This window comes from Phaseolus vulgaris, chromosome 4 (assembly GCF_051622355.1).
Source record: "Phaseolus vulgaris cultivar YP4 chromosome 4, ASM5162235v1, whole genome shotgun sequence".
NCBI classification, from domain to species: domain Eukaryota; kingdom Viridiplantae; phylum Streptophyta; class Magnoliopsida; order Fabales; family Fabaceae; genus Phaseolus; species Phaseolus vulgaris.
The window spans coordinates 41022254-41048598 of NC_143501.1; the positions used below are offsets into that span (position 1 = coordinate 41022254).

At 34.0% G+C, this 26345-nt stretch overlaps 1 protein-coding gene and 1 pseudogene across 1 annotated transcript; one reads left to right on the top strand and one right to left on the bottom strand.

Annotated features, from left to right (window-relative positions):
* Nucleotides 1–1221: 1221 nt before the first annotated feature.
* PEL3 (HXXXD-type acyl-transferase family protein) lies at nucleotides 1222–4365 on the top strand. The gene is made up of 2 exons (XM_068646626.2): nucleotides 1222–1818; nucleotides 3193–4365. Exons 1-2 carry the CDS (start codon nucleotides 1369–1371, stop codon nucleotides 4072–4074), a joined length of 1332 nt encoding a protein of 443 aa, XP_068502727.2. The 5' UTR covers nucleotides 1222–1368; the 3' UTR covers nucleotides 4075–4365.
* A 6305-nt stretch (nucleotides 4366–10670) lies between these two features.
* On the bottom strand, nucleotides 10671–13569 carry LOC137838787 (uncharacterized; annotated as a pseudogene).
* Between the last annotated feature and the right edge of the window lie 12776 nt (nucleotides 13570–26345).

Below are 26345 nucleotides of genomic sequence, written 5' to 3' on the forward strand. Positions count from 1 at the left end.
GACGTTAGTGAACAAGAACAGCTAGTAGTTATGGTCGTTCACCTCATAGCTCGACATTAACCGTCCACATTATTTACAGTTCAATTTTAACTGCCAAGTACCCAAAATGATATGACACACATAAGAAAAACGTGACCTAACGGTTATGATAAAGTAATCATTTTATTGGACTTTATGAAGTAGATCTAATCTCTTATTCAATTACTCACTTACAAATTCACATATATTTTTATTGACTTCACTGTCGACAAATCTCCTTGAGGTCGACAAATCTCCTTGAGGTGTTCCACCACTCAATAAAATAGTTTGAAAAACGAAGAAAGAAAATTCATTCTCCATAAGAACATGATTTATTATTAATATTAAATTATTGTTTGATATATATAAATTATTAATTTATACAAAATATTATTTATTTTTTACAAACGCACCAAATTAAGAATGTAGGTTAGGTAACGACATAAACATCCAGTCTTCCAAAGTTCACCGTAGAGGCACACAAATTTCAAGGTGATTTATTTAAGTATTTAGTCTAGTAATAAATCCCCTGACAAAAAAATAATAAAAAAACTAACAATAGATACGACCACTTCTGAAAAGGGTCAAACTGAATATTTTATTTTCAAAAATATGTTAAAATAATTGTCTATGATAAACTATTTTGTATGAAATAAATTTGGGTCGTAGGTCTCTTCCACTTAAAACATCATATACTTAATGTTAAAGGTAGATGCTAAATTTGTATTAGTTTCGTATTAAATTTTATTAATTATTTCACAATATTTTTCATTTTAAATATAAAAAAGCATTAAATGATTTTGTTTATTAGAATCTTAACTAAATGCTAATTTTCTTTCAAATCAAAACTAAATGGTTAATTCACCTTATAAAAAAACTAATACTCATTTTGCAACCATATTAGTGAAAAAAAATATTATCATAATTAATAATTGGTACATTAATATTTTTTTAATAAGTATTGGCTTGAACGATTAATAATTTTATATGAAAAGTATTATATTTTTATCCAACATATAGTCATATATAGATTAAGGAACTCTTTGAGTGTTCTCAATTATTTATAATAATATTGAAGAGAATCTAAGAGATTAGTACAAAATATAGGTTTTGAGTATGAGTTTTGTGATGTTACCAAACATTTCTGCATCTATAATTACTTCCTACCAATCTACTAACCCAATAAGCGTTATTAATTGGTCACAACCGCTCTCATGAATTCCATAAATGCTTCCCAACAACACTGCTCTATATTAATATTCATCCAAACACACAGCACTGCTCTCACATCAAACCTACACTCAATTCACATTTTTCTTCCACCAAACAGTTTCTCAAGAAAAGAAAAAAATGGCTGGTGAGGTGGTGAAGAAGGAAGAGTCTCTCAACCTGAAAATCACTAACAAGAGCCATGTGCAACCTGAGGAGAAAATTGGGAGGAAAGAGTACCAGTTGGTCACTTTTGATCTTCCCTACTTGGCCTTCTACTACAACCAGAAGCTACTGTTTTACAAGGGGGAAGACTTTGAGGGCATGGTTCAGAAGCTGAAACTTGGACTTGGTGTAGTCCTGAAGGAGTTCCATCAACTAGCTGGAAAGTTAGGGAAAGATGAAGATGGGGTGTTTAGGGTTGAGTATGATGATGACGTGGTTGGTGTGGAGGTTGTTGAAGCTGTTGCTGATGAGATTGCTGTGGATCAACTAACTGTCGCTGAAAGTAGCAGCAATCTGAAGGAGCTCATACCTTATACAGGTATCTTAAACTTGGAAGGCATGCATAGACCCTTGCTGGCAGTTCAGGTAATTTTACTTTCTTCAATGCATGTTGATTTGGTTAATTATGTTGTTGATCAGTCAATTAGCATTTATAATCTTGGAAGCTAGTTTTAGCCAAAAGGGTCAACTTTTCAACTCGAAGTTCACAGCTTTTTTTTTGGAAGTTAATGACATTGCATAGTGATAACTAACAGTCATAAAAGGGGTTGCAGGAAACAATGAAAACAAAGTTTTACCAATTTGTATCAGATCTAATTGGATGGCTGCCTTATATGAACCCCACTAGCCATTTCTATGTTTCTTTTTACCCTTTTTCTTTGCTTGTTTTTCTCCTAAGAAAAAAAGAAGATGAATTATTATGGAACATTTTAGTTTATGTCATGAAAACACCCCTCTTTTTTATCTTTTCTCTTTTGTAGCTTCTATTTGAATCAAAGCATGTAGGTATACAAAAACTTTGAAATTATTAGATGAATGAGACTGGGTGAATGGATGTTTTTCTGCTATATTTTATCAGATCCAGGGCAAACTGAGCCCACCACCCTTTTGAATCACTCCTATAAGAGGTTAGAAGTTGTATAAAATTATAAATATAACTTTCTGTTTCCAACAAAAGAATATAGGTAAAGCATCAAATCACTGCCACCACTTTGCGCGTCTCATTTTGTCAACCACAAATAACTATTTAACAGTTCAGCACTAAATTTTGGTCCACTCAAAATCAACATCATTCAATTGCTAAATTTCCAAAATCATATTTCATCATATCACATTTCAATTCATATCTTTATAACAATGAATTGATTCAACTCAAAACTATAATGATGTTCCTTTGAGTGTGGCTCAGATGAAGATAAAGTTTACGCAAACTTGGCATCTGATAACTGTCCTAATAAATATGCTTCATGTTATTATAAAACAAATTTATTGGAACATTCTGATGAAACAGGATTCAAGTTTAAAATACTTAAAATAAAATAAAAATGAACTGCAAATAAAAAGATTAAAAAAATATATATGGGTCTTACAAAGTTTCACGATTGAAAAAAAAAAACTTGTGAAACCTATAATTTAGAGTCTTATAAAACCATTCATTGCACATCCTCTAATTACTATGACTAATCACATAATCAAACTAAAATCAATGTAACAGTTGAAATTAAATATCTTTTTATATATAATAAGTATCACTAGTATTTATAAGTGTAGGTGGACAATTTATTTGACAATGGTATGTGTTAATCTGAACACTTTAAACCTCCACGTTATGCCATTATATTGCACCCCACTCATCACCTATCACATTTACTCTCTCTCTCACAGTGTAATATAATATATATATATATATATACCTTTTTTTATTTTTATTTTCATTTCGATTTTTTTGCTTATGCATAGTTAACGAAGCTGAAAGATGGGCTTGCAATGGGCCTAGCATTCAACCACGCGGTCTTGGATGGGACTGCCACGTGGCAATTCATGACCTCGTGGGCCGAGCTTTGCAGCGGCTCACCCTCCACGTCAGCACCACCGTTCCTGGACCGGACAAAGGCCCGGAACACGCGAGTGAAGCTGGACCTCTCACTGCCGGAGCCCAACGAAAAACCAACTTCCAACGGCGAGGCAAAGCCCACTCTCAGGGAAAGGATATTCAAATTCTCCGAGTCAAAGATCGACAAGATCAAGTCAACGGTCAACGAGAACCCTCCATCGGACGGCTCAAAACCGTTCTCAACATTTCAGGCTCTTTCCTCCCATATTTGGCGCCATGTAAGCCATGCACGTAACCTGAAGCCGGAGGATTACACCGTGTTCACCGTCTTTGCCGACTGCCGGAAGCGGGTTGACCCACCTATGCCGGAGAGTTACTTCGGAAACCTAATTCAGGCTATATTTACCGTTACGGCGGCTGGACTTTTAGCAGCCCATCCGCAGCAATTTGCAGCTTCATTGGTGCAGAAGGCCATTGAAGCTCACAATGCAAAAGCTATTGATGAACGAAATAAGGAGTGGGAAAGTGCACCCAAGATCTTTGAATTCAAAGATGCAGGGGTGAATTGTGTGGCAGTGGGAAGCTCCCCAAGGTTCAAGGTTTATGACATTGATTTTGGGTGGGGAAAGCCAGAGAATGTGAGGAGTGGAACAAATAACAAGTTTGATGGGATGATTTATTTGTATCCAGGGAAGATTGGAGGAAGGAGCATCGATGTGGAACTAACCTTGGAGCCTGAGGCTATGGGGAGGTTGGAACAAGACAAGGAGTTTCTTTTGGAAGCATAAAGTTGCAGAAGTTCATTGAAGAAAAAAGTGGGTAGAAGATGAGCAACTTTGGAAGGGGCGACTAAAATGTCCAATTAAGCATTCTGATGTGATTCATGAATGCTGTTTAATTTAATGTTCTGTTGTTTTAGGTTTCAAGTGTTTTTAGTTTGTGGTTTTATGCTCTTCATTTATTTTCAACCTACTCATGTTTCTTTTCAACTATGTATGTCGTGTAGTCACATGACAAGTGAAAGGAATTATTCTGAGAGTTTTAATTTTAGCAATATATATATAAGTTATTTACACTTCCTTTATGGGGAATTTTTTAATTAAATGGTGTTTTAGATTTTGATAAACCAGAATTTACAGAAGATATTTCCATATGGTGTTTCAATCTTCTGTTTGAAATCCAAATTTCATTACTTGATATATATAGGTTTGAGTTCCTCTTCTAATAAAGGTTAACCTATATGCATAACTTTTGTAATAAAGAAAATATATATATAACACAAAACTATTTATTTGGAAAAGAAATGGCGAAAAGGCAAGAAAGGAAAGCAAAATGGTTGTTTTCAAGACAAGGAACATGTGAATAAGGTATATAGATACCACTTCATATTTTTTTTAGTGGTTAAAAGTTTATATTAAAAAAAATTACAACAAAATTATTAAATAAAAATTAATTTTAGAGATAAAAAATAATTAATTATTATATATTAATTAGATAATATTTTAAAAAATAAAAAAATTATTAATATTAAAAATAATTTTTATTATTAATAAAATTTATAAATTAGTATCTAATTAGCTACTATAATTTTAACTCTCAACTACTCAGTGTAACTAATTAGATACTAATTTATAAATTTAGAAAGTAATTTAAATATCAATAATATTTTAATCTATAAAATAGTATTTAATTTAATCAGTAATAAATTATTTTGTTTTTAAAAATTGTTTCCATTTTTAAGAGAATCATAATCAGTTGAGCTCTTTTCTGTCTATCTTGCTAGAGAAAGAATTAAATGTGTTTCTTCAATTGGGGGAAGTGGTATTGAAAATTGGGTCATGCCTTAAATAGTGGATGGTCGATATAGAGAAACTATGGAGGGACAATGCTATCTTACATTATGAATGAAAACGTAATAGGTAGGCAATAATGAGCCACACATTTAGATAGAGTGAAAGTTGAAGGCAACTATGATTAATATGGGCACGTGTATAGGGTCTAGTACTCTAGGTTTTCGGGAGAGAATGGTAGATTGAGTAACCAAACATGGTGCCATTTTATCCAAAATGATGATTAGTTGTAATAGAACTTGGCAAAGATCTCAAACGAATTTTCCTTGTAGTGTTAGGGAATCTAAGTTATCAAAGGATTCTACCTAGCTAATGTAATTAGGGTTAGTCTTGCAATTGTATATACTTGTGAAAATGTAAAGAAGATGGAAAAATTTACATAAATTATAAATAATTTAGCATGCATCACATTTGGTGGAGGATGGCTTGACCATGGGGGAATGGTTGTTCACGTGGTTGATGATTGAGATGGTGGCAAAGATTTGGATTGTTGGAGTGACAAGTGTGATGAGTATAGAAGTACTGACAGATTAAATAACAAGCAAGTTGAAACCAAGACAACTTTAATGCTTTGTTTGTTGAAGTGGAAAAAAATGAGTGGAAAAAAAGATTATTTGATTAGAAGTACATTAATGGACGGTCAAAGAAGATTATTTAATAAAGTTAAATAATTTGTTTATTGATTAGAAAAAAAAGAAAAAAATATTTTTCTTTGGGATTTATGAATAATATATGTGTGCTCATAATGAGCAAGTGAAGGGTAGCGAACTCATCTATGAAGATGTTATGTTACTTTTACGCATAAGTTTTCATCATAGGTAGTTTCAGTAGCCTATTGTAAGATATATCTCAAACATGTCATGTCTTTGTCTTTGTACTTTGCACCCTTTTTTTTTTTTCAACCAGCAAAAAAATATATGAATAAAGAAATACTCAAATTAGGTATTTTGAAAACAAATCTCCAAAACTTCTTTTAGCCGCTTCATACTCTTTTATTAGTACGAAAAATTGCGCAAAAAAGTTTAAATTGTACTTGGTGTAAGACCATATAGAGTCCCCCTTTTCATTTTCTTCATTATCTCACTCCAAGCTTTCTTTTCCCATTTTTCTATTTCTCTTCTCTTTTCAATTTTTCTCCTATAACTTATCTATTTTCAAATCTAATCACACCCTCCAATAGTCAGACTACATTTCTATTCGATCAAATTTTCAAACAGAGTAAATTCATTTTTACTGTAAAGATCTCTTATTCTCTGTTTATATCTCTATGATTTAGTTATCAACCTTAGTGAGGTCAATTGAGAAAAGTGTTTCTCTCAACTTGATTTAGTTCAAACTACAATTTGGTAATGTTTGGATAACTTGCTCTAGCTTCCTAAATTTTGGAGTGGTTCCCCTATTTGATGTAAAATTTCCATCAGAATGAGGAATTTAAGATAAGGGAAGCTAACTTCAATTTTTAGTAGCACCCTAAGATTTGGATGCGGAGGGGACGTGGTCCCAATATTCAATTTATCTTGCAGAGATCTTGTTTGTTATATATTATTTAAACTTGTAGAAATATTATATTTTGATAGTTTAGTATTTTAGTGTTTTTTTTATGTTAAAAAAAGACTTTTAATGTTGTGGATTGTGTTTTGAATGATATTGTATGATGAAAATTATATGGAATTGAAGTCATACATTTGGGATAATGTATGGACTAATGTTTGTTTGTGTATTAAGTATTGATGATGAAAACTCATCCAGCCTCGAAACATTTGGCTAAGAAGATTGGAAGCATAAAAAGATCATAGAAGACTTTCATCTTAGAGAGAATTAATGTTGTCTGCGCTTCCATTTTTATCTAGTTTTATAAACATTATACAAAGTAGTACATGCTTTATTTTGGGCTTGTATTTGGGCCATTTTCTTGGGTCATGTTTTAGGCCAATTAGAGTAGGGTGTAAATAGAAAAAAGAAGTGTAGCTAGAGTTACAATTGGGCCTCCTTGGACCCAATGCAACTCTAGACCATCTAGGATGCACAAATAAATTACTACAGTGCAAATAGAAAACATGGAGTGGCAAGGAAGGCGTGAATGTCCACATGTCATATCCTTAATGGAAAGGATTTCCACCAATGCCAAAAGGATATCTGTCTTCATGGGAATGGAAAGGATTCTCTCCAATTAGAGGAGGACACTTGTCAACCTCTAATTTTTGATGATTTGCTCCAATTAGAGAGAGTCACTTGTCCTTCTATTAGTAGAGAGATTTTAGGGTTAAAGTTTGCTCTTGACTGTCCATAGCATTATAAATACAAGTGATAGTCGCCTTGTAAATTAGTTTTGAATAGACTATTGAATTGCTGCCAAAATTTCAGCCTTAACTAGTCTCTTAGCTCACTCTTTGTTAGCCTTATTTCTATGTGTTTTAGTAAGGAACCTCTTAGAAGTTGGCCAAACCTCTCTTAAGCTTCATTATCATTCTGCATACACCAATACTTCACAGTTTCTTTCACCCATTTTAGCCACCCAATCCCACCAAATTCTGCACCCCAAAATACAAAACAAAAGACTCATAGCAATTTAAGCTAGGATTGCATCAATTGATGCCTATGTGGTAACAGAGATCTTCGAGTTTCACAGATGATCTAAGTCACATAGACTAAGATATCAAGTGGTGAGAAATTGATGGGGGAGTTCATGCACATTGTGACATATGAGATTCACGACTTGGGTTTGCTGGTAATCTAAGTTTTGGGAATTGGATCAGGTGTTAGTCTCTTGTAAGACTTACTTAATGTGGGTATTCCAGAAGGCGTCAGTTGTTATTCTGTTTGTTGAATATTCTGGATGTGTATATCCATGTAGGATCTATATGATTGTTTTACGTTGAAAATTGAAGAAGATTGAATAATTGAGAAATTAATCCATGTAATTTGGTTTTCTCTTTTGATTGAATTGTGTATATTATAAAATTTTATTTTCGCTAGCTTACCCTTACTTTTCATGTTGTGTTTGAAATGCGATGATGGTACTATGTACATGAGCAGATGATCATACAGGTACAAGAGAGCCTGGAAGGCTTTAGAGTCTTGTTTTAAGCTATGAATTGTAAATATTTGTATTTTTATAAGTCCTAATCACATATCAGGAATGTTTTGAAAAACCCTAAGCTTGTATAGAAACATGTAGAACTTGTATTGGAATAGTTAGATGTATTTTTTATGTGTTACATTTAATGGTATCAGAGCGGTTCATCTTAGGATTTGATGGCAAATGAAGATTCAGAAACTAGTAGTGTAAGTTCCAACACTTATGCGAATTTTGAAAACTATAGTCAACTTCTTGATGCCTTCAAAGAAACTCATGAGAAAGCTAATAGGCTGGCCCTATTGAATAACCTATTGAAATGGTTAAACAAATGGTTGGAAAATAGAATCAAGATCTTAGAAGAAAAGTTAAGTCATTCAAAAACTGATTTTGAAAACCTAGAAATGATTTACCAAAACTCTTCTTGTAAGTATGTTGATTCAAGCTTTTGTGAAAATTGCGATTCCTTTCAAAAATAAGTTTCACTATCTTTTAAAAATTGTGTACAAGTTTTCCAAAGGTCAATCCAATCTTGAAACTGTTCTTGCTTCACAAAATTGTGTTTTTGGAAAGGCTGGACTGGGATTTAATCCAAACAGCAAGAGCAAACCTTTTTCAAAACCTTTCTCCAATTTCTTTGAAAAATAACATGTTAATTTGTCCAAACAACAGGTTAAAATCTATGTTTACTACATGAAAAAGGGGTTACACTGTTAAATTCTGAAGAATTATGAGGTTTTATGTTCCTAAAGGTCTTTTGAAATGGGTTCCTAAAGTTCCTAAGGTTTCTAAAGTCCCAATTAATAACTATGGACTCCCATTCATAAAGGAACTAAACATTGCTTCTTGAATTCTTTCTTTTTCAGGTATTCTTAGCGGTCAAGAAACATTGAGTTCAAAGAATAACTGCTCAAGGGAAAACGAACCAAAGTAATGTCAGTCCTTATGTTTCTAATGTTCAAATGTATGCATCTTGCAGAGTTCCTTGACTATCAAGAGACATTCATTTGCATGAGCTCTTAAGTTCAAAACCTAAAACACAAACAAACCAAAGATTTGTCTTCATGAAATAGGGGGAGATTGTTGAACAAGGTGCTTTGATGCTTCCAATTTTGATTTGAAGACTTGAAGAACCGGCTACTATATTTATGTGTGTTGTTTAGTAGTTTTTGAATTGTTAATTCACACCTCTAATTGATCTAAGCTCATTTGATTCTTTATCTCTTTTAAAAGAAGTGTTTTCTAAAAAGATGTAAAATTTTAGTCAGTTGTTTTTCAAATCAGTTTGTTGAAAAAAATGTTACTCGAAGGTCTTGAGTCTATAGAAAGTTTTTAATCCAGTTGATTTGTTGAAACAACTGGTTGTTTGACACTTAGTGGTTTTCAAAAGGTTTTGAAAAAGCTTTGCTTTATTTTTTCTTTTTCTATCAAATTGAAACAACCGGTTATTTCGATAAAACAACATATTGTTTTATTTAAAATCCTTAACAAAAAAATAATTTCAATCATTTGTTTTGTAAAATATTTTGTTGTTTTTCTAACAAAATTTTGTTAACAAGTCTAAATTTTTTTAAAATGTTTCTAACTGCTTTTGATTAAAGATCGAACAGTTTTAACCACTTCCTTAAGTCTATATAAAGACTATTTTATGATCTTTTTAAGAACCTAAGAAAGAAAGCTTATTAAAAATGTTTTTATGAGAATCAAGAGCTTTTGCATCATAGCTTGTGTGAAATAGAATTGGGTTTTTTATTCACTTGTACTACTTCTTTGTTAAGCCCATGTGTACTTTATTTTCTTCTTTTGAACACTGTAATTTTGTGTAATCTGTGCAAGGCAATTTCATAAAGAGTTTCTGAAAATTGTGGTGTTGCCAATAAGTGTTGTGTGTTCTGGAGGGGTTCAAGATCAACACTCTTGGTGAGTGTTTTGTAATCTTGGTTTGATTGCTTAGTGAATTCTCAGTGGTTAACTGATATGAATCCAAATAGACATGACAATAAAATTGGGAATTTAGGGTTACGAAACGAAATAAATTCAAAACAGTAACAACAGAAACCTGGATAAAGGAAGGCGCCACAAACAAAGTTTGATAAGCCTAAGGATGATCGCCACAAGAATTGGTGGATTCTTGATAAGATCGCAAGATACAGGGAAAAACCCTAGCAGAGAAACACTCTCTAAAATTATCAAAATAGTCGTTCCCCTAATCTGAGTTTCAACAGTGTGCAAATTACAAAGGTCTTTTCTTGTTTGTAAGAAAATAAGACGATACTACAATCCTTATATTTCAAGAATGATCATTTGTGCCAGTGGTTAGGTTGATACTCTGTACTCGGTCCTGAGTTCAAATCCTAACTCCAAATAATAATATTATTTTATTTTAATATTCCAATCTTGTTGTGCGTGGCCCTTGGGCTTGGATGTCCGCATCATTCCCTCCCTCTTGAGAAAGACCTTAGAGGATGTCCGCATCATTCCCTCCCTCTTGAAAAAGACTTGAAGTTAAATCCAAAGCTTCATCACCTGCAATAAAAGGAGACAAATCAGACACATTAAAAGTGTTACTCATATTGTACTTACTTGAAAGATCAATCTTGTAGGCATTGTCATTAATCATTTCTAACACTTGAAAAGGTCCATCCTGTCTAGATTGGAGCTTGGATTTTCTTTGTCTAGTTAAAATTTCTTTCCTCATGTGTACCCAGACCCCATCTCCAGGATCAAAGATTACTTTCTTTCTTCCTTTGTTAACTTGTTTAGAATAACCTTCACCTTTTTCTTCAACTTGTGCTTCAACCTTTTTATGTTGCTTTCTCACATAGTCAACCTTAGCCTGTGTATCTTTATGCTTTAAAACAGAAATGTTAGGCATAGTTAACAAATCTATTGGAGTTAAAGGATTTAATCCATACAAAATTTCAAATGAATCACAATTCAATGTGTTGTCAACAACCATATTGTAAGCAAACTCAACATGATGTAAACATAATTCTTGGATAGCTGTCACCTTTTCATAATCTACATGAACTCCCTTGGCACTTACCACAAAACTCAAGAATGCAATTTGTTCAGTACAAAATGTGCATTTCTCAAGATTAGCATACAACTTTTCTGTTCTAAGAACATTTAAAACAGCACACAAATGTTCCTCATGTAATTCCAAACTAGTGCTATAGATCAAGATGTCATCAAAATACACCATAAAAAATTTGCCCAAAAATTCTCTCAAAACATGGTTCATTAATCTCATAAAAGTGCTTGAGGCATTTGTTAGCCCAAATAGCAACACACGCCAATCATACAATCCATATTTTGTTGTAAAGACAGTTTTCCATTTATTCCCATTCCTAATCCTAATTTGATGGCAACCACTTCTTAAGTCAATTTTTGAAAATATACAACCACCATACAATTCATCCATTAAATCATCTAACCTGGGAATATGGTGTTTATACTTAATGGTAATGTTATTGAGTGCTCTGCAATCTGTGCACATCCTCCAATAACCATCATTTTTAGGCGCCAAAATTACTGGAACAACACATGGGCTCATGGTCTCTTGTACCCATCCTTTGTTCATCAATTCTTCAACTTGAGTTTGGATTTCCTGCAAAACAGAATCAACACTGGGAAGAAAATTAATTTGGTTAGAATGATCATCAACCAAAGTGTTGTTTTTTCAATAAGGTAAATAAAGAGGTTTGCTAGAAAGTAGCAACTTCTTCACTTCATTCACTTTCAGTAATCCACTCATTTTTCTCTCATGTGTTTCTCTCTTTTTAAGTGTTTCACTCTTGCTCTGTTTAGGTGTTTCACTCATCTCTCTTTTCTCTTGGACTCTCTTTTCTCTCAATTTGATTTGATCCTCACACACCTCTCTAGGAGATAAGGGTTTGAGAATGATCTTCTTATTATTCTGCATGAAAGAGATTTTATTGGTGAAACCATCATGAATAGCCTTGGTGTCAAACTGCCACGGCCTCCCTAACAAAATGTGAGTTGCCTCCATTGGAACCACATCACACAAGACATTGTCATTATATTGTCCTATGGATAGGTGTTCACCTCCACTTGCTTACTCACTATCATCTCTCCATCTTCACTAAGCCATTGAAGCTTGTATGGCCTTGGGTGCGGTTTTGTCTCCAAATTCAATTTGGTAACTAGTCTTGAGCTAGCTACATTGGTGCAACTTCCTCCATCAACTATGAGTGAACATATTTCCCCTTGAATGGAACATCTAGTATGGAAAATATTTTCCCTTTGGGTTTGGTCCAAAGCTTGCATTTTGCTTCCCATAAGCCTTCGAATCATCAACAAATCACCCTCCAATGCATCCAACTCCACCTCTACATCCTCATTCTCTTTTTCACTTGAAGGTTCACTGTCTATTTGTCCATTTGATAACATGTACATAGTTTTTTTTGTTGAACATTCTGCAGCATAGTGTCCCCTTCCTAAGCATTTGAAACATTTTACATCACTTGTCTTCATTTTAGGTGGTGAATTATTATATCTATTAGATGACTTGAAGACATAGCTGAACTTGAGGGAACTCCTTTATCCTTCATCACCTTATCCTTCCAGTTGGAATTATTATTATTGTTAGAACTCCTCCTCATGATTCCTTTCCTCTTGAGTTGTTGTTCTACTTGGTTAGCCTTGTGCAACAAGTCCTCAATGTCATCATACTCTTGCAGCTCCACAACATCCCTAATATCGTAGTTCAGTCCATTCAAAAACCTAGCCATGATTGCTTCATTTTCTTCATTCATTCTAGCTCTAATCATGGTTACCTCCATCTCTTTAAAATACTCTTCCACACTTTTATTTCCTTGAGTCATTCTCTAGAGTTTGAGTTGCAACTCCCTATTATAGCTTGCTGGAATATATCTCTTCCTCATAATCCTTTTCATTTCTGTCCAAGATTCTACCATGGGTTCTTCATATCTAGTTCTGTCCCTTTGGTATTTATTCCACCAAGTTAAGGCATAATGTGAAAATTCAGCTGCTACCAACTTCATCTTCTGCTCCTCATTGTACTCATTGCAAGTAAACACATGCTCCACTTTAATTTCCCACTCCAAGTAAGCATCGGGATCACTTTTCCCATTGAATGTGGGAATATTTAATTTTATTCCATCAATTCTCAGAGTTCTTTGTTCTCCATCATTTTCTCTTCTCCTCCTCCTATCTCCTCCTCTATTTTCTGGATTTACTTGTTGTGCTTGCTCCATTTGATCCAACCTCTCATGGAGTCCATCACTTTGTTGTTTCATTATCCTTTCCAAGTGTTGTGTTAAGCATTGCATCTGTAGTTGAGACAGTCCACTATCTGACGGTTCCCCTGCCATGCTCAAGTAAACAGATTACAAATAACAATAAGTTTGGGCCTCACACCACTTTCTCACGTGTTTACACTCAACACTCGTGTTTCACACAATAAGGCTTTTTTTCTAATGATCACACTGCCTTTTACCACTCTTTCTCTACTTAAGGTTCTTACAAGAATCAAGCAATCAATAATCCAGAATCACTTTCAAAAGTAGCAATCAGAATCAATTAAAAATAATAGTAAAGAACAAAATAGTGAAGAACAATTTCACTATCAACAAGCAAGCAAGACAATTAAAAAAAACAGCAAGCAAAAACAATATATAGAGAAAATAAAATATGTAGATAGGACACTTTTAGAACTTTTAACAAACACCAAGTATGCACTGAATAAGAACTATTTTTTTTTTCTGTTTTCCTCTTGTTCTCTTTTTTTTTCTACTTTTGTTTTCCTTTTCTTCCTTTTTTTTCTTTTCTTTTCTTTTTTTCTATTTCTTCTTCTTTTTTTTTCTGTTTCTACTTTTTTTTTTTAAAAAAAATGAACAATACCGTGAACAGTACACGTGAACAGTACCGTGAACAGTGTCGTGAACAATACCGTGAACAGTATCGTGAACAATACCGTGAACATTACCCCGTGAACAGTAATGAGGGGAGACAGAAAAAAAATTCAGGATGCACAATTATATTATGACTCAAACCTTTGCTCTGAATACCAACTGATATGAATCCAAATAGACATGACAATAAAATTGGGAATTTAGGGTTACGAAACGGAATAAATTCAAAACAATAATAATAGAAACCTGGATAAAGGAAGGCGCCACAAACAAAGTTTGATAAGCCTAAGGATGATCGCCACAAGAATTGGTGGATTCTTGATAAGATCGCAAGATACAGGGAAAAACCCTAGCAGAGAGACACTCTCTAAAATTATCAAAATATTTGTTCCCCTAATCTGAGTTTCAACAGTGTATAAATTACAAAGGTCTTTTCTTGTTTGTAAGAAAATAAGACGATACTACAATCCTTATATTTCAAGAATGATCATTTGTGTCAGTGGTTAGGTTGATACTCTGTGTAATATTATTTTATTTTAATATTTTAATCTTGTTGTGTGTGGCCCTTGGGCTTGGATGTCCGCATCATTAAGAACTATAAAACTAAAATTTTATCCAGTTGAACAAAAAATCAATTGGTTGATTTTTCATAACTTTTCACTCTACTTCCAATCTTGTGAAAACAATTCACCCTTCCCCCTCTTGTTTTGGCCACACATTCTAACAATAATCATATTCTAATGTCTAATTTAGTTAAATAAAATATCTCTCTTTTAAAGTGGGGTTTAAATTTTGGGTTCTAAAATAAGGTAACTTCATGGTAGAAACATCAACATAGTCAAAGTATTGTGAAATCCCACATGTTGTGATTCCACTTGAGGAATAAAAGAGAAGATAAGATAATCATATCCTATTTTTGCTTGGTAAGTTAATTTTTTAGGACGAAAATTTTTGTTGTTTGGGATAATTTGTAAGACCCAGAAATAGCCCCTCCCACCCCCTTTTCATTTTCTTCTTTATCTCACCTCACACTTTCTCTCGTTTTGAATGATATTGTATAATGAAAATTGTATAGAATTGAAGTCATGCATTTGGGATAGTGTATGGAATGATGTTTGTTTGTGTATTAAGTATTGATGCCTATGTGGTAACAGAGATCTTCGAGCTTCACTTATGATATAAGTCACATAGACTAAGATATCATGTGGTGAGAAGCTGATGGGGGAGTACATGCACACTGTGACATATGAGATGTACGACTTGGGTTGTATTGAACTTACCTTGATCCTTTCTCTTTGATTCACTAGTAATCTAAGTCTTTGGTATTGGATCAGGTGTTAGTCTCTGGTAGGACTTACTTAATATGGGTCTTCCAGAAGGCGCCAATTGTTATTATGTTTGTTGAATATCTTGGATGTGTATATCCATGTGGAATTTTATGTTGAGAACTGAAGAAGATTGAATAATTGAGAAATTTATCCATGTAATTTGGTTTCCTCTTTTGATTGAATTGTGTATATTATAAAATTTTATTTTCACTAGCTTACCCTGGTTTTTCTTATTGTGTTTGAATTGCGGTGACTGTACTATGTACACGAGCAGATGATCACAGTAGTGCAAAAAAGACTTATTACTACACTTAAAGCGCTTTTACGGCTAGACGCTATCCTTCAAAATGCGGTGACATTTTTTAAATTAAATTTCTCTAAGAGGTTGACTTTACCAAATAGTTGTCGTTTTAGACTCTCTTTTTTTTCCTAACTAAGAGCACGCCAGTTAGGCTTTCATACTTTCTTTGTCTCTAATGCTTCGTTTTCTCTTCTGCTTTGTGCTTCTTCTTCGTTTTCCTCGAGCCTTTCTTCTTCGTTCTGTTGGGTAAGTTGTTTTCAAGTTCTCTACTTCTTCACCATTGTTTAAGCTTTTTGGTTTTCTTTTTTTTTTGTTTCTCTTATTTAAGTTTCTTTTTTTGCCATTGTTGTGAAGGTCACCACAATCCTACTATTCCATTTCCATTGTTGCTCTTTGGGTTTTCTTTGTGTCCCCATTGCTTCGTCGTCGTTGTCGTTGTCGCTGCTTTCATTGTCGTTGTTGGTTGCCTTCACGCACAAGGTTGGTGGTTATAATTTTTTAAATTTTTTTAAATCTAAATTTATATTATTTTTGTTTTTAGGTTAGAATAGATTTATTAAATTATTATATGGTAGATAGATTTATATTATTTAATATTTATAATTAATTTAATGGTTTTTCATTTATATATTTAGTATTTATTATAATTTATATTTATTATTAATTTATATTATGTTAGTTGTTAGGTTAAAATAGAATTATCGTGTTGGTATTGAGTTGGAGGGTGTTCGACCCTCGGCAATTGATACATTTTAGTATTGAGCCCGATGGTGTTCGATCCTCGGCAATTGATATGTGCTGGTATTGAGTTCGGGAGTGTTTGACCCTCGGCAAATGTGAGATTTCACACTCATTAGTAAACACATTAATGACTATTACATAATATAATGGATCGAAATTGGAATAATTTTATTTGCGTAAGTGATGAGAACGAAAGAGGAGTAGAAGAATTTATACAATTTGTGCAATGTAACACGAATAATAGTGATCACGATGGAGCAAAGATTGTGTTTGTGCTTTAACTGCTTTAACGGAAGGAGTCTTAATGTTAAGAAAATCAGGGATAACCTTCTATGTAATGGGTTTCTTCGATCTTATACAACTTGGATATGGCATGGTGAATTATTAAATTTACCACGTGTTTCCATAACTGAAGAATATGTGGGGTCCATCATGGATGATGTACTACATGGTGAAGTATATGATGATCGATTGGAGGACATGATTCGTGATGTGGGAGCTGAGTCTTTTGCAGAAGCGCATGGATATGGAAATATGTCAAGCAATGTCGAGACTCCATTGTATCCTGGATCAACTAACTTCACACGGTTGTCGGGGGTGTTAATATTGATGAATTTGAAGGCAATAAATAGATGTACTGATAAAAATTTCACGAAATTGCTTCAGTTTTTTAAGGATATGCTTGCAGAAGGAAATACTCTACCTAATTTTAATTATGGGGCCAAAAAGATTCTTTGTCCGATGGGTATGGAGTATAAAAAGATACATGCATGTCCTAATGATTGTATATTATATAGGAAAGATTTTGAATTGTTGAAAAGTTGTCCGAGGTGTGGGTTATCACGTTCTAAACTGAAACAAAAAGATGATGATACTATTGAAGAGAGAAAAAAGCATGGACCCCCAATGAAGATTATGTGGTATCTTTCCATCATTCCAAGGATGAAGCATTTGTTTGCAAACCCAAATGATGTTAAGAATCTTAGATGGCATTAAGATGAGAGGAAATGTGATGGCATGTACCGACATTCAGCTGATTCTATTCAATGGATGAAATTTGATGACGAGTTTCTAGAGTTTGGTAAAGAATCAAGAAATATCCAACTTTGTTTAGCTACTGATGGAATGAATATGTTTGGTAATATGAGTATGAATCATAGTTCAGGGCTTGTTTTACTAGTTATTTACAACTTACCTCCTGGACTGTGCATGAAGCAAAAACATATGATGTTGTCTATGATGATATCCAATCCAAAACAACTAGGAACTGACATAGATGTTTATCTAAGTCCCCTAATTGAAGATTTTAAGTTAATGTGGGATCAGGGTGTTGAAGTATTTGACGAATTTGTTAATGAAACTTTCAAGATGCATGCCATGTTATTTTGCACCATCAATGACTTTCCGGCATATGGTAACTTATCAGGGTGTAGTGTTAAGGGTCATAAAGCATGTCCAATATGCGAAGAAGACACCACTTCTCAATAATTGAAACATGGAAGAAAGACAGTATATCTTCGGCATCAAAGTTTTCTTAAAAGTCATCATCCTTACCAGAGGTTGAAAAAAGCCTTTAATGGACATCAGGAGACTAGTAGTTCACTAACTCCATTAACTGGTATTGAGGTTTACGAAAAGGTAATTAACATAGACCACACCTTCGGTAAGTCGAAAAAGAAGTCATCTGTGACAAACATATGGAAGAAAATATCAATATTCTTTGATCTTTCGTACTGGTCGAGGTTAGAAGTCAGACATTGTATAGATGTAATGCATGTTGATAAGAATGTGTGTGATAGCTTAATTGGTACACTTCTTAACATTAACGGGAAGACAAATGATGGTCTAAATGCTCGTTTAGATTTGATTGAGATGAACATACGAGGCGAGTTGACACCGATAGAAATGGGTAAGCGTACATATTTGCCCCCAGGCTGTTACACCATGTCAAAAGATGAAAAAGTAATTTTTTGTCAATGTCTAAAGGGTGTGAAAGTGCCACAAGGACATTCCTCCACTGTGAAGAACCTAGTGCCAATGCAAGATTTGAAGTTAATTAGGTTAAAGTCTCATGATTGTCACATCTTGATGCAATAGTTGTTGTTGGTAGCTATTCGTGGGATCTTACAAAAAAATGTTAGACATACCAAAACCCGTTTATGGTCATTCTTCTCTTCCATCTGTTGTAAAGTCATTGATCCATTAAAATTAGATGAACTTGAGAATGAAATTGTTGTTATCTTGTGTGAATAGGAGATGTTTTTTCCTCCATCTTTTTTTGACATCATGGTTCATCTAATTGTGCATCTGGTAAGAGAGGTTAGATTGTGTGGACCATTGTACTTACGATGGATGTATCCTGTTGAGCGGTATATGAAAATTTTGAAAGGTTATGTGAAAAATCATTATCGTCCAGAAGCTTCAATGATTGAAAGGTACATATCGGAAGAAAGTATTGAATTTTGTTCAGAGTACATGTCAAAAGAAAATCCAATAGGTCTTCCAACTAACTCATGACACCACAGGCGTTCTACAAGTAAATGTTTACGTGGTGTACATGTGGTAAGCAAATCTCGATCAGAAGTCTTGCAAACACATTTGTATATATTGAATAACACAGATGAAGTTATATCTTACATAGATGCTCATAAAGCCATTGTGAAGGCAAATAACCCAAGACAACCAGAGAAATGGGTCTTGATGGAACATAATAGAACTTTCATGCCTTGGTTTAAAAACGAGGTGTTAAAGGATTCAACAGCATCAGAGACCTTGACTTGGTTGGCTGTTGGATTGAAGTTTGATGTCATTTCTTGTACAGGTTACGAAGTGAACAATTGTATATTTTACACGAAGTCTATGGATGAAAAGAGTACAATTCAAAATTCTGGTGTTACTCTTAAAGTCGAGTCAATGCAGTTTTCCAGTTCGAAAGATACAAATCATGTACTTGGATCAATGACATATTATGGGTTTATAGAAGAGATATAGGAGGTTGACTACACTAAGTTTTTCGTTCCAATTTTTAAGTCTAAATGGGTTGACAATAAAAATGGGGTTAAAATTGATGAATTAGGATTCACACTAGTGGACTTTTGAAAGATAGGGTATCAAGATGAGCCATTTATAATGGTTCAACAAGCATCTCAGGTTTTCAACGTCGAAGATCCTACGTGAGAACATTGGTATGTCGTTTTACACGAGAAAAAACAAGGGGTGGTCATAAATGATATTGAAAATGGTGACCCCCGTTCATTCACACCAATCATAATGAATAGAGATGACGATATAGTTGATGATGTACATGCAACCGTAAAGACCACAGTGAAGAAATTTACATATGAACATTCAATCCATTATGCTAATAAATTTAGAAATATTTTTGATAATACAAATTTAGAATTTTATGTATTTGTTTGATATGATTTCCTTTCGATGCAATTTAACTAATGTTTGTTACCTAATTTTTTAACACAAATATGGAGACTCCGATCAGACCCCAATCCGGACAAGCCAACAGAGGACCTACTAGATTGAAGCGTCTCTCATTGAGACGTGTTGCTAGTGAGAAGACACCTGTTGACATTAACGTCAACACTGGAGTGGCTTATGGTCCTAATGTTGAGACCTTTAGCAACTATCTTGGAGTTGTTTCTCATGAGAGGCTCTCTATTTTGATTAATTCATGGGAGGATGTGTCAAAGGTCGATCGAAACATGCTCTGGGAGGATGTTCGGGTAAGCTTTACACTATTATCGTTATCATATAATGCTTTTTAATATTCATTGATCAATTTTAATTTCATGATATTATTTTGCGAACAAATTTTGAAATCCCTAATGTGGAACCGCTTCAATCAAAGATCATATCCAATATCGAAATTAAATTTCATTAGTTTAAGTCAACACTGATGACGAAATATATTTTTGGCAAGTATAAATGTGAAAATCGTTGTTTAAAGTACAACCATATTGATGAAAAGACATGGCGTCTTTTTGGTCAAAGCCGTGAATGTAAAGCGTGGATGTTAAGTGAAGTTACTTAACTATTTTCATTTATATAACTTAATAACATAATATTATTTAATTCACTTTGTTTATTTCATTTATGACAGGATCGTCGAAAGAAAGCTCAAGACATAGCATTAAAGAATGTTACCCCACACGTACTGTCTCATTCGGGGTATCGAAAGCTTGAGCAATCACTGATGTTGTTTGTTATCAAATCTTAACAAACTCTTAAATTGCTTTAAAAGATTGGTCAAAGCATTTAATGACTGGAGCGTAAGAAGTTAAATCATTTAAAGCTCAGTCAAAGATAAAATAGTTTTTTTGTTATGGTCCCAAAATAAACAATCGATTGTTTCCTCGAATCAATCGGTTGTTTTGGTTTTAAGAGCTCAACCATTTGAAAAACAGTTTTCAATCTTTTCTTAAAAACATCTAAGTATAAACAATCGGTTGTTTCGACAAAACAATCAGTTGTTTTTAACTTAGTTTGAAAAACATTTTTCTTTCAAAAAGATTGAGAATGCCTATGCTTTGGATTCAATCAAAGAGGTGGATTACATACACAATCTACCCCGGATCCTAACTAAAATAGCACAGCAACAGCAAGCACAACAAAGGCTTCAACATCCTTCAAAGGGTTTGGATTCTTCAAAGCTTGAACACCACTTGGTTCAACAATCTCCCCGTATTTGATGAAGACAAATCCCTGATGCTTGTATTGTACCTGATTGAATCTGAAGCAATTCCTGCAAGATACAGTTTTAAGCAAAGCATAGAACTTCTAATATTTGGTTAGCACAGAAACAAATACAGAAATCCAGAGCATAAAATCAGAATAAACAACATTCAAAATAGCAAATTGTTTTTGCAGAAAACATAAAACTGAAATCAAACACAAACAGCATAATCTCCCCCTATTTGTCTTCACAAATAGACAAAAAGAAGAGATAAGACAAGAGATAATTGTTTTGATTACATCAGAATTAAAGCAGTAATAGCAAAAGGAAAGAAAAATTGAAAAACAGATATAATCAACAAAAACAATCGGTTGTTTCGATAAACCAACCAGTTGTTTTTCCTCATTCATCATCATCAGCAAATTGAAGATCAAAGATTTGGTTCTGGACAACTTCCATTTGTTCATCTAGAGCCATGAAGCGTGCATCCATGCTGTCAAACCTGTTGTCAATCCTCTGGAAATTACTGACACAGAGATCATGGAGATTTCTTTGATTCTCCCCAAAGCTATCAAGCCTATTCATCATGAGTCTCTCAAAAGGAGACATGGTTTGCATCCTTTCTTCTTGATTTCCAGCACCAGCACTTGGTCCAGCATCTTGATAATCTTCAGGTGGATCTTCATGTTGAACATCCATATCAGCAGGTTCATCTTGTTCAAGATCAGCAGCAGCACTAGTTGAGGCATCATGGTCACCATCTTTGCTAATCCATTTTCCACCTACTTTGGTAAAACCCATTTTGCTGAGTGATCCATTGTTCAACTCTTGAGTTGACTTGACCAACTCAGATGTTTCATCTTCAAGGTTCACAATGAAGGCTAGCAACCTTTCATCAAGCTTTAGACCTCCAACCGAGCATGTTCTAATGAGCATGTTCTAACTTGAGCATGTTGATTCTTCAAGCAACTCTTGTAGTATTGGATTTTGTTGAAATCCTCCAGTACTCCAAGGTTTCCCTTGTTGATTCTCAGGCCAGAGAACTTGAGACCAACAACAGCAGCCCATACCTCCTGAGTTATCTCCATTTCTACACCTTTCACATGAGAAACTAGATTGTTTCCCTCAAACTTTAGATTTGCGTAGAACACCCTTACCAAATTTGGGTAAATGTTTCCTTTCATATCCAGGAACTTTCTGAGAGATTGATCTTTGAGCAGCCTCCTTACATTATCAAGCTTTTGACTTTTCAGCCAATCAAAGCACACAACCTTGAGGTTGTTTATCTTTTTTATACTTGTTTCATACCTATACTTCTCAATAAGATCATTGTCTCCAGAAAACCAGCCTTCTAGCCTTCCTCCAGACCTTACAGCTCTAGTTTTGACTCTCTTTGAGGTGGGAGGAGTTGATTCCATGATGGCAGAGAAGAAAACAGAGAAAAGCTCACTTCACAATTTTTGAAAGAGATGTTGCAATTGGTTGTTCTTGAGGAAGAGATTAGCTGCAACAGATTTTATAGCAGTAAAAGAATCAAATAGCATTCGATGATATGAGTGGGTACCAGATTTTCAAAGAGAGAGGACTTGACTCTGCCCTGCACAAAAAACGTCAAGAAAATCTGAAAAACACATGATCTTCACATGTGATCTTTGACTAGTCATTAAGGCTCTTGAATTTCCAAGATTTTGGAATATTTTCCTTTATGACAGTTGTAACTTCTCTCTGAACGTGATCAGCTTTCAATCACAGGTTCTTTGACCAAGATTCTCTCTTTGAATTGATCTGCAACGAATAGAAATTCAAAATAGCAATTAAATTGATTTCTTCACAATGTTGTCAGACTCAAAACAATCGGTTGTTTCGAAGAAACAATCGGTTGTTTTTCTGCAGCTGTTAAAACTGATTTTGAATTTTAACTATTAGCAGAAAACGTTCAAAGCAAATGATATTAAGCATTTTAAAGAAGATTTTTAACCATGAGAATGAACTTTAAAACAGAAATTAAGAATATGATAAGGAAAGTCATATCCTTATGTTATTTCTTCAATGAGTCATGTGCTTTATGATCAAAAAGCCTCTTTTCACTGTTGAGGACCTTTTGACATATGCAGAGCATTGATTCAGCTTCAATTATGGTCTTTTTCTTCCAAGAACTTGATCACATGACTTAGTCCTTCACACTTCTTTAGAATTCCTGCACAAACATGACTTCAAGCAACAAGATTTGGTCCCTTCACAAATGTGGGTCCAATAGATTTCTTTTTCTCATTTGGAACCTCACATCCTTTAGGAATCCATTTCATGTAGCCTCTAGAAATAGAGAATTTTCTTATTTTGCAGAATCTAACCGAATGGTCCTTTTTCATGCAATAAAAGCATGTAACAACCGGTTGTTTTGATTTAACAATCGGTTGTTTTACTGGCTTTCTTAAAAAAAAAATTGAAAACTTATCTTGTTGATTCTGTGGATTGAAACCTAAACTAGCCTTTCCAAAAACACAGCTTTGAGATGCCAAGACATTCTCAAAGTTAGATTTCCCTTTTGAAAACTTGTCCACAGTATCAACTAGATAATGAACCTTTTTCTCGAGCTTTTCACAATTTTCGCAAATGAGAGTGTCACACTTGCAAGAAGAATTTTTTAAATGATTTTCCAGATTTTTGAAATCATTTTTTGATTTTGCAATCTCATCTTCAAGTGATTTCACTCTCTTTTCCTGCCAGCTGTTAAGTTCTTTCAATCGGTTGTTTGAAAGAACCAATCGATTGGCTTCATCATGAGTTTCTTGAAAAGCTTCAAGCAATTCACTATAATTTTGTTCATTTAATGAAGTACATGAACTAACCTCACTTGAGCTGCAAGATTCATCATCATCTTCAGCAATCAAGCAGATGTTTGCTTTCTCATCTTCACTTGATGAAGAGCTTGATGATGATACCTCATTTTCATCCCAAACTATGTAGGCTCTCTTTGTATTGCCTTTCTTTTCCTTGTAGCTAGGTTTTTTCTCCTTGCTCTTGTTTGGACAATCTGCCTTTATATGACCTTGCTCACCACAACCAAAACAAGTATAGTTATTGAAATTAAAATCATTGGATTTCTTGTTTCCATACCTATCTTTGTTGTTTTCCTTGTTGCGGTTTCTCTTCAAGAATTTGCTGAACTTTCTTGACAGCAAGCTAAGGTTTTCCTCATCACAATCATCACTGAATTCTTGTTTTCCTTTGTGCTTGGAAGCTTTTAAGGCTATGCTCCTTATGTGCTTGTCTTCACTTTCTTGAACATTGAGTCTATTCATCTCTAGCTCATGTTCCCTAAGCTTACCAAACAAAGAAGCCATACTTAATGATGTTAGATCTTTAGATTCGGAAATAGCTGTTACCTTTGGTTGTCATGCTCTATCAAGACATTTCAAGATCTTGATGTTCAGCTCTTCCTTTTCAAAGGTCTTGTCAAGGCTCATGAGATGATTGATGATGTGAGTGAATCTTTTATGCACCTCAACAATTGTTTCACCTTTAAGCATTCTGAACATCTCATACTCTTGGATTAGAGTATGCTTCCTAGCTCTCTTCACCTCATTTGTCCCTTCATGAGTGACTTCCAAGGTGTCTCACATTTCTTTTGATGATTTTCATTGAGAGACCCTGAAAAACTCATCAGAATTTAAAGTAGAGGTTATTATATTTTTGGCAATGCAATCGAATTTGGCCTTTTTGCTTTCTGAATCAGTCCATTAAGACCATGGCTTTTCAATGACAGATCCATCTTTTTCAAACTTTGGAACAAAAGGACCATTTTCAATTGCATCCCAAATTCCTTTGTCAAGTGATTCCATAAAGATTTTCATTCTTACTTTCCAAAATTGGTAGTTCAAACCACAAAACAGAGGTGGCCTGTTAATTGAAGCACCTTCCCCAAAAGGTAGTCTATCAGCCATTTTAAAAACAGTTTTAGGATCAACTTGAATAACTTTCAAGAACCAAGCTCTTGATGCCAATTGTTAGAATGGATGGCTTTAAACTAAAGGGGGGGAAATTGTTTAAATAGGGTTTTCGCAAACTTTTAAGTCAAGAATGAAATTCTCTCAAGAAAACAATTGATAAAGAATTTAGTTAGACAAAACAGCAAGCAAAAGCTGCAGTACCAGAAAAACAATCGGTTGTTTCACATAAACAATCGGTTGTTTTTTACCAGCAAACAACAAACAAAACTGAATTTAAAGAGATTAAGGATAGAGAGATTGCACACAGATGTTTATACTAGTTCACTCTAAACCCAGAGCTACATCCAGTCTTCTTAGAAACCCTGAGGAAATCCACTAAGCAACCACACCTTGATCACTTACACCACAACCAAGAAATTGACCTTGAACACCTCAAGACACACACTCTTCTTGGCCAACACACCAACACTAAGATTGCTGATCTTGACCCCCTCAAGAACACACAGCCAATCTCAGCAAACACAGAAACGAAACTTGTTTCACAGAGTACAAGGATTACACTTGTTACAGAAGATAATTTGAAATCAATACAAGCAGAATCCTATTTCACACACTTTGATCGATCACAAACTCTAAGCAATCTCATCTCTTTGAAAAACTCAAAAACTCTATTCAAAATCTTGTAAAAGATTGATTACTCAAATCTGTTTTTCTGAATTTATTCAAAGATGTTGTTTGTTATCAAATCTTAAAAAACTCTTAAATTGCTTTAAAATATTGGTCAAAGCATTTAATGACTGAAGCGTAAGCAGTTAACCCATTTAAAGCTCATTCAAAGATAAAATAGTTTTTCTGTTATGGTCCCAAAATAAACAATCGATTGTTTCCTCGAATCAATCGGTTGTTTTGGTTTTAAGAGCTCAACCATTTGAAAAACAGTTTTCAATCTTTTCTTAAAAACATCTAAGTATAAACAATCGGTTGTTTCGACAAAACAATCAGTTGTTTTTAACTTAGTTTGAAAAACATTTTTCTTTCAAAAAGATTGAGAATGCCTATGCTTTGGATTCAATCAAAGAGGTGGATTACATACACAATCTACCCCAAATCCTAACTAAAACAGCACATCAACAGCAAGCACAGCAAAGGCTTCAATATCCTTCAAAGGGTTTGGATTCTTCAAAGCTTGAACACCACTTGGTTCAACAACTATTTAATGTTTTAAATAT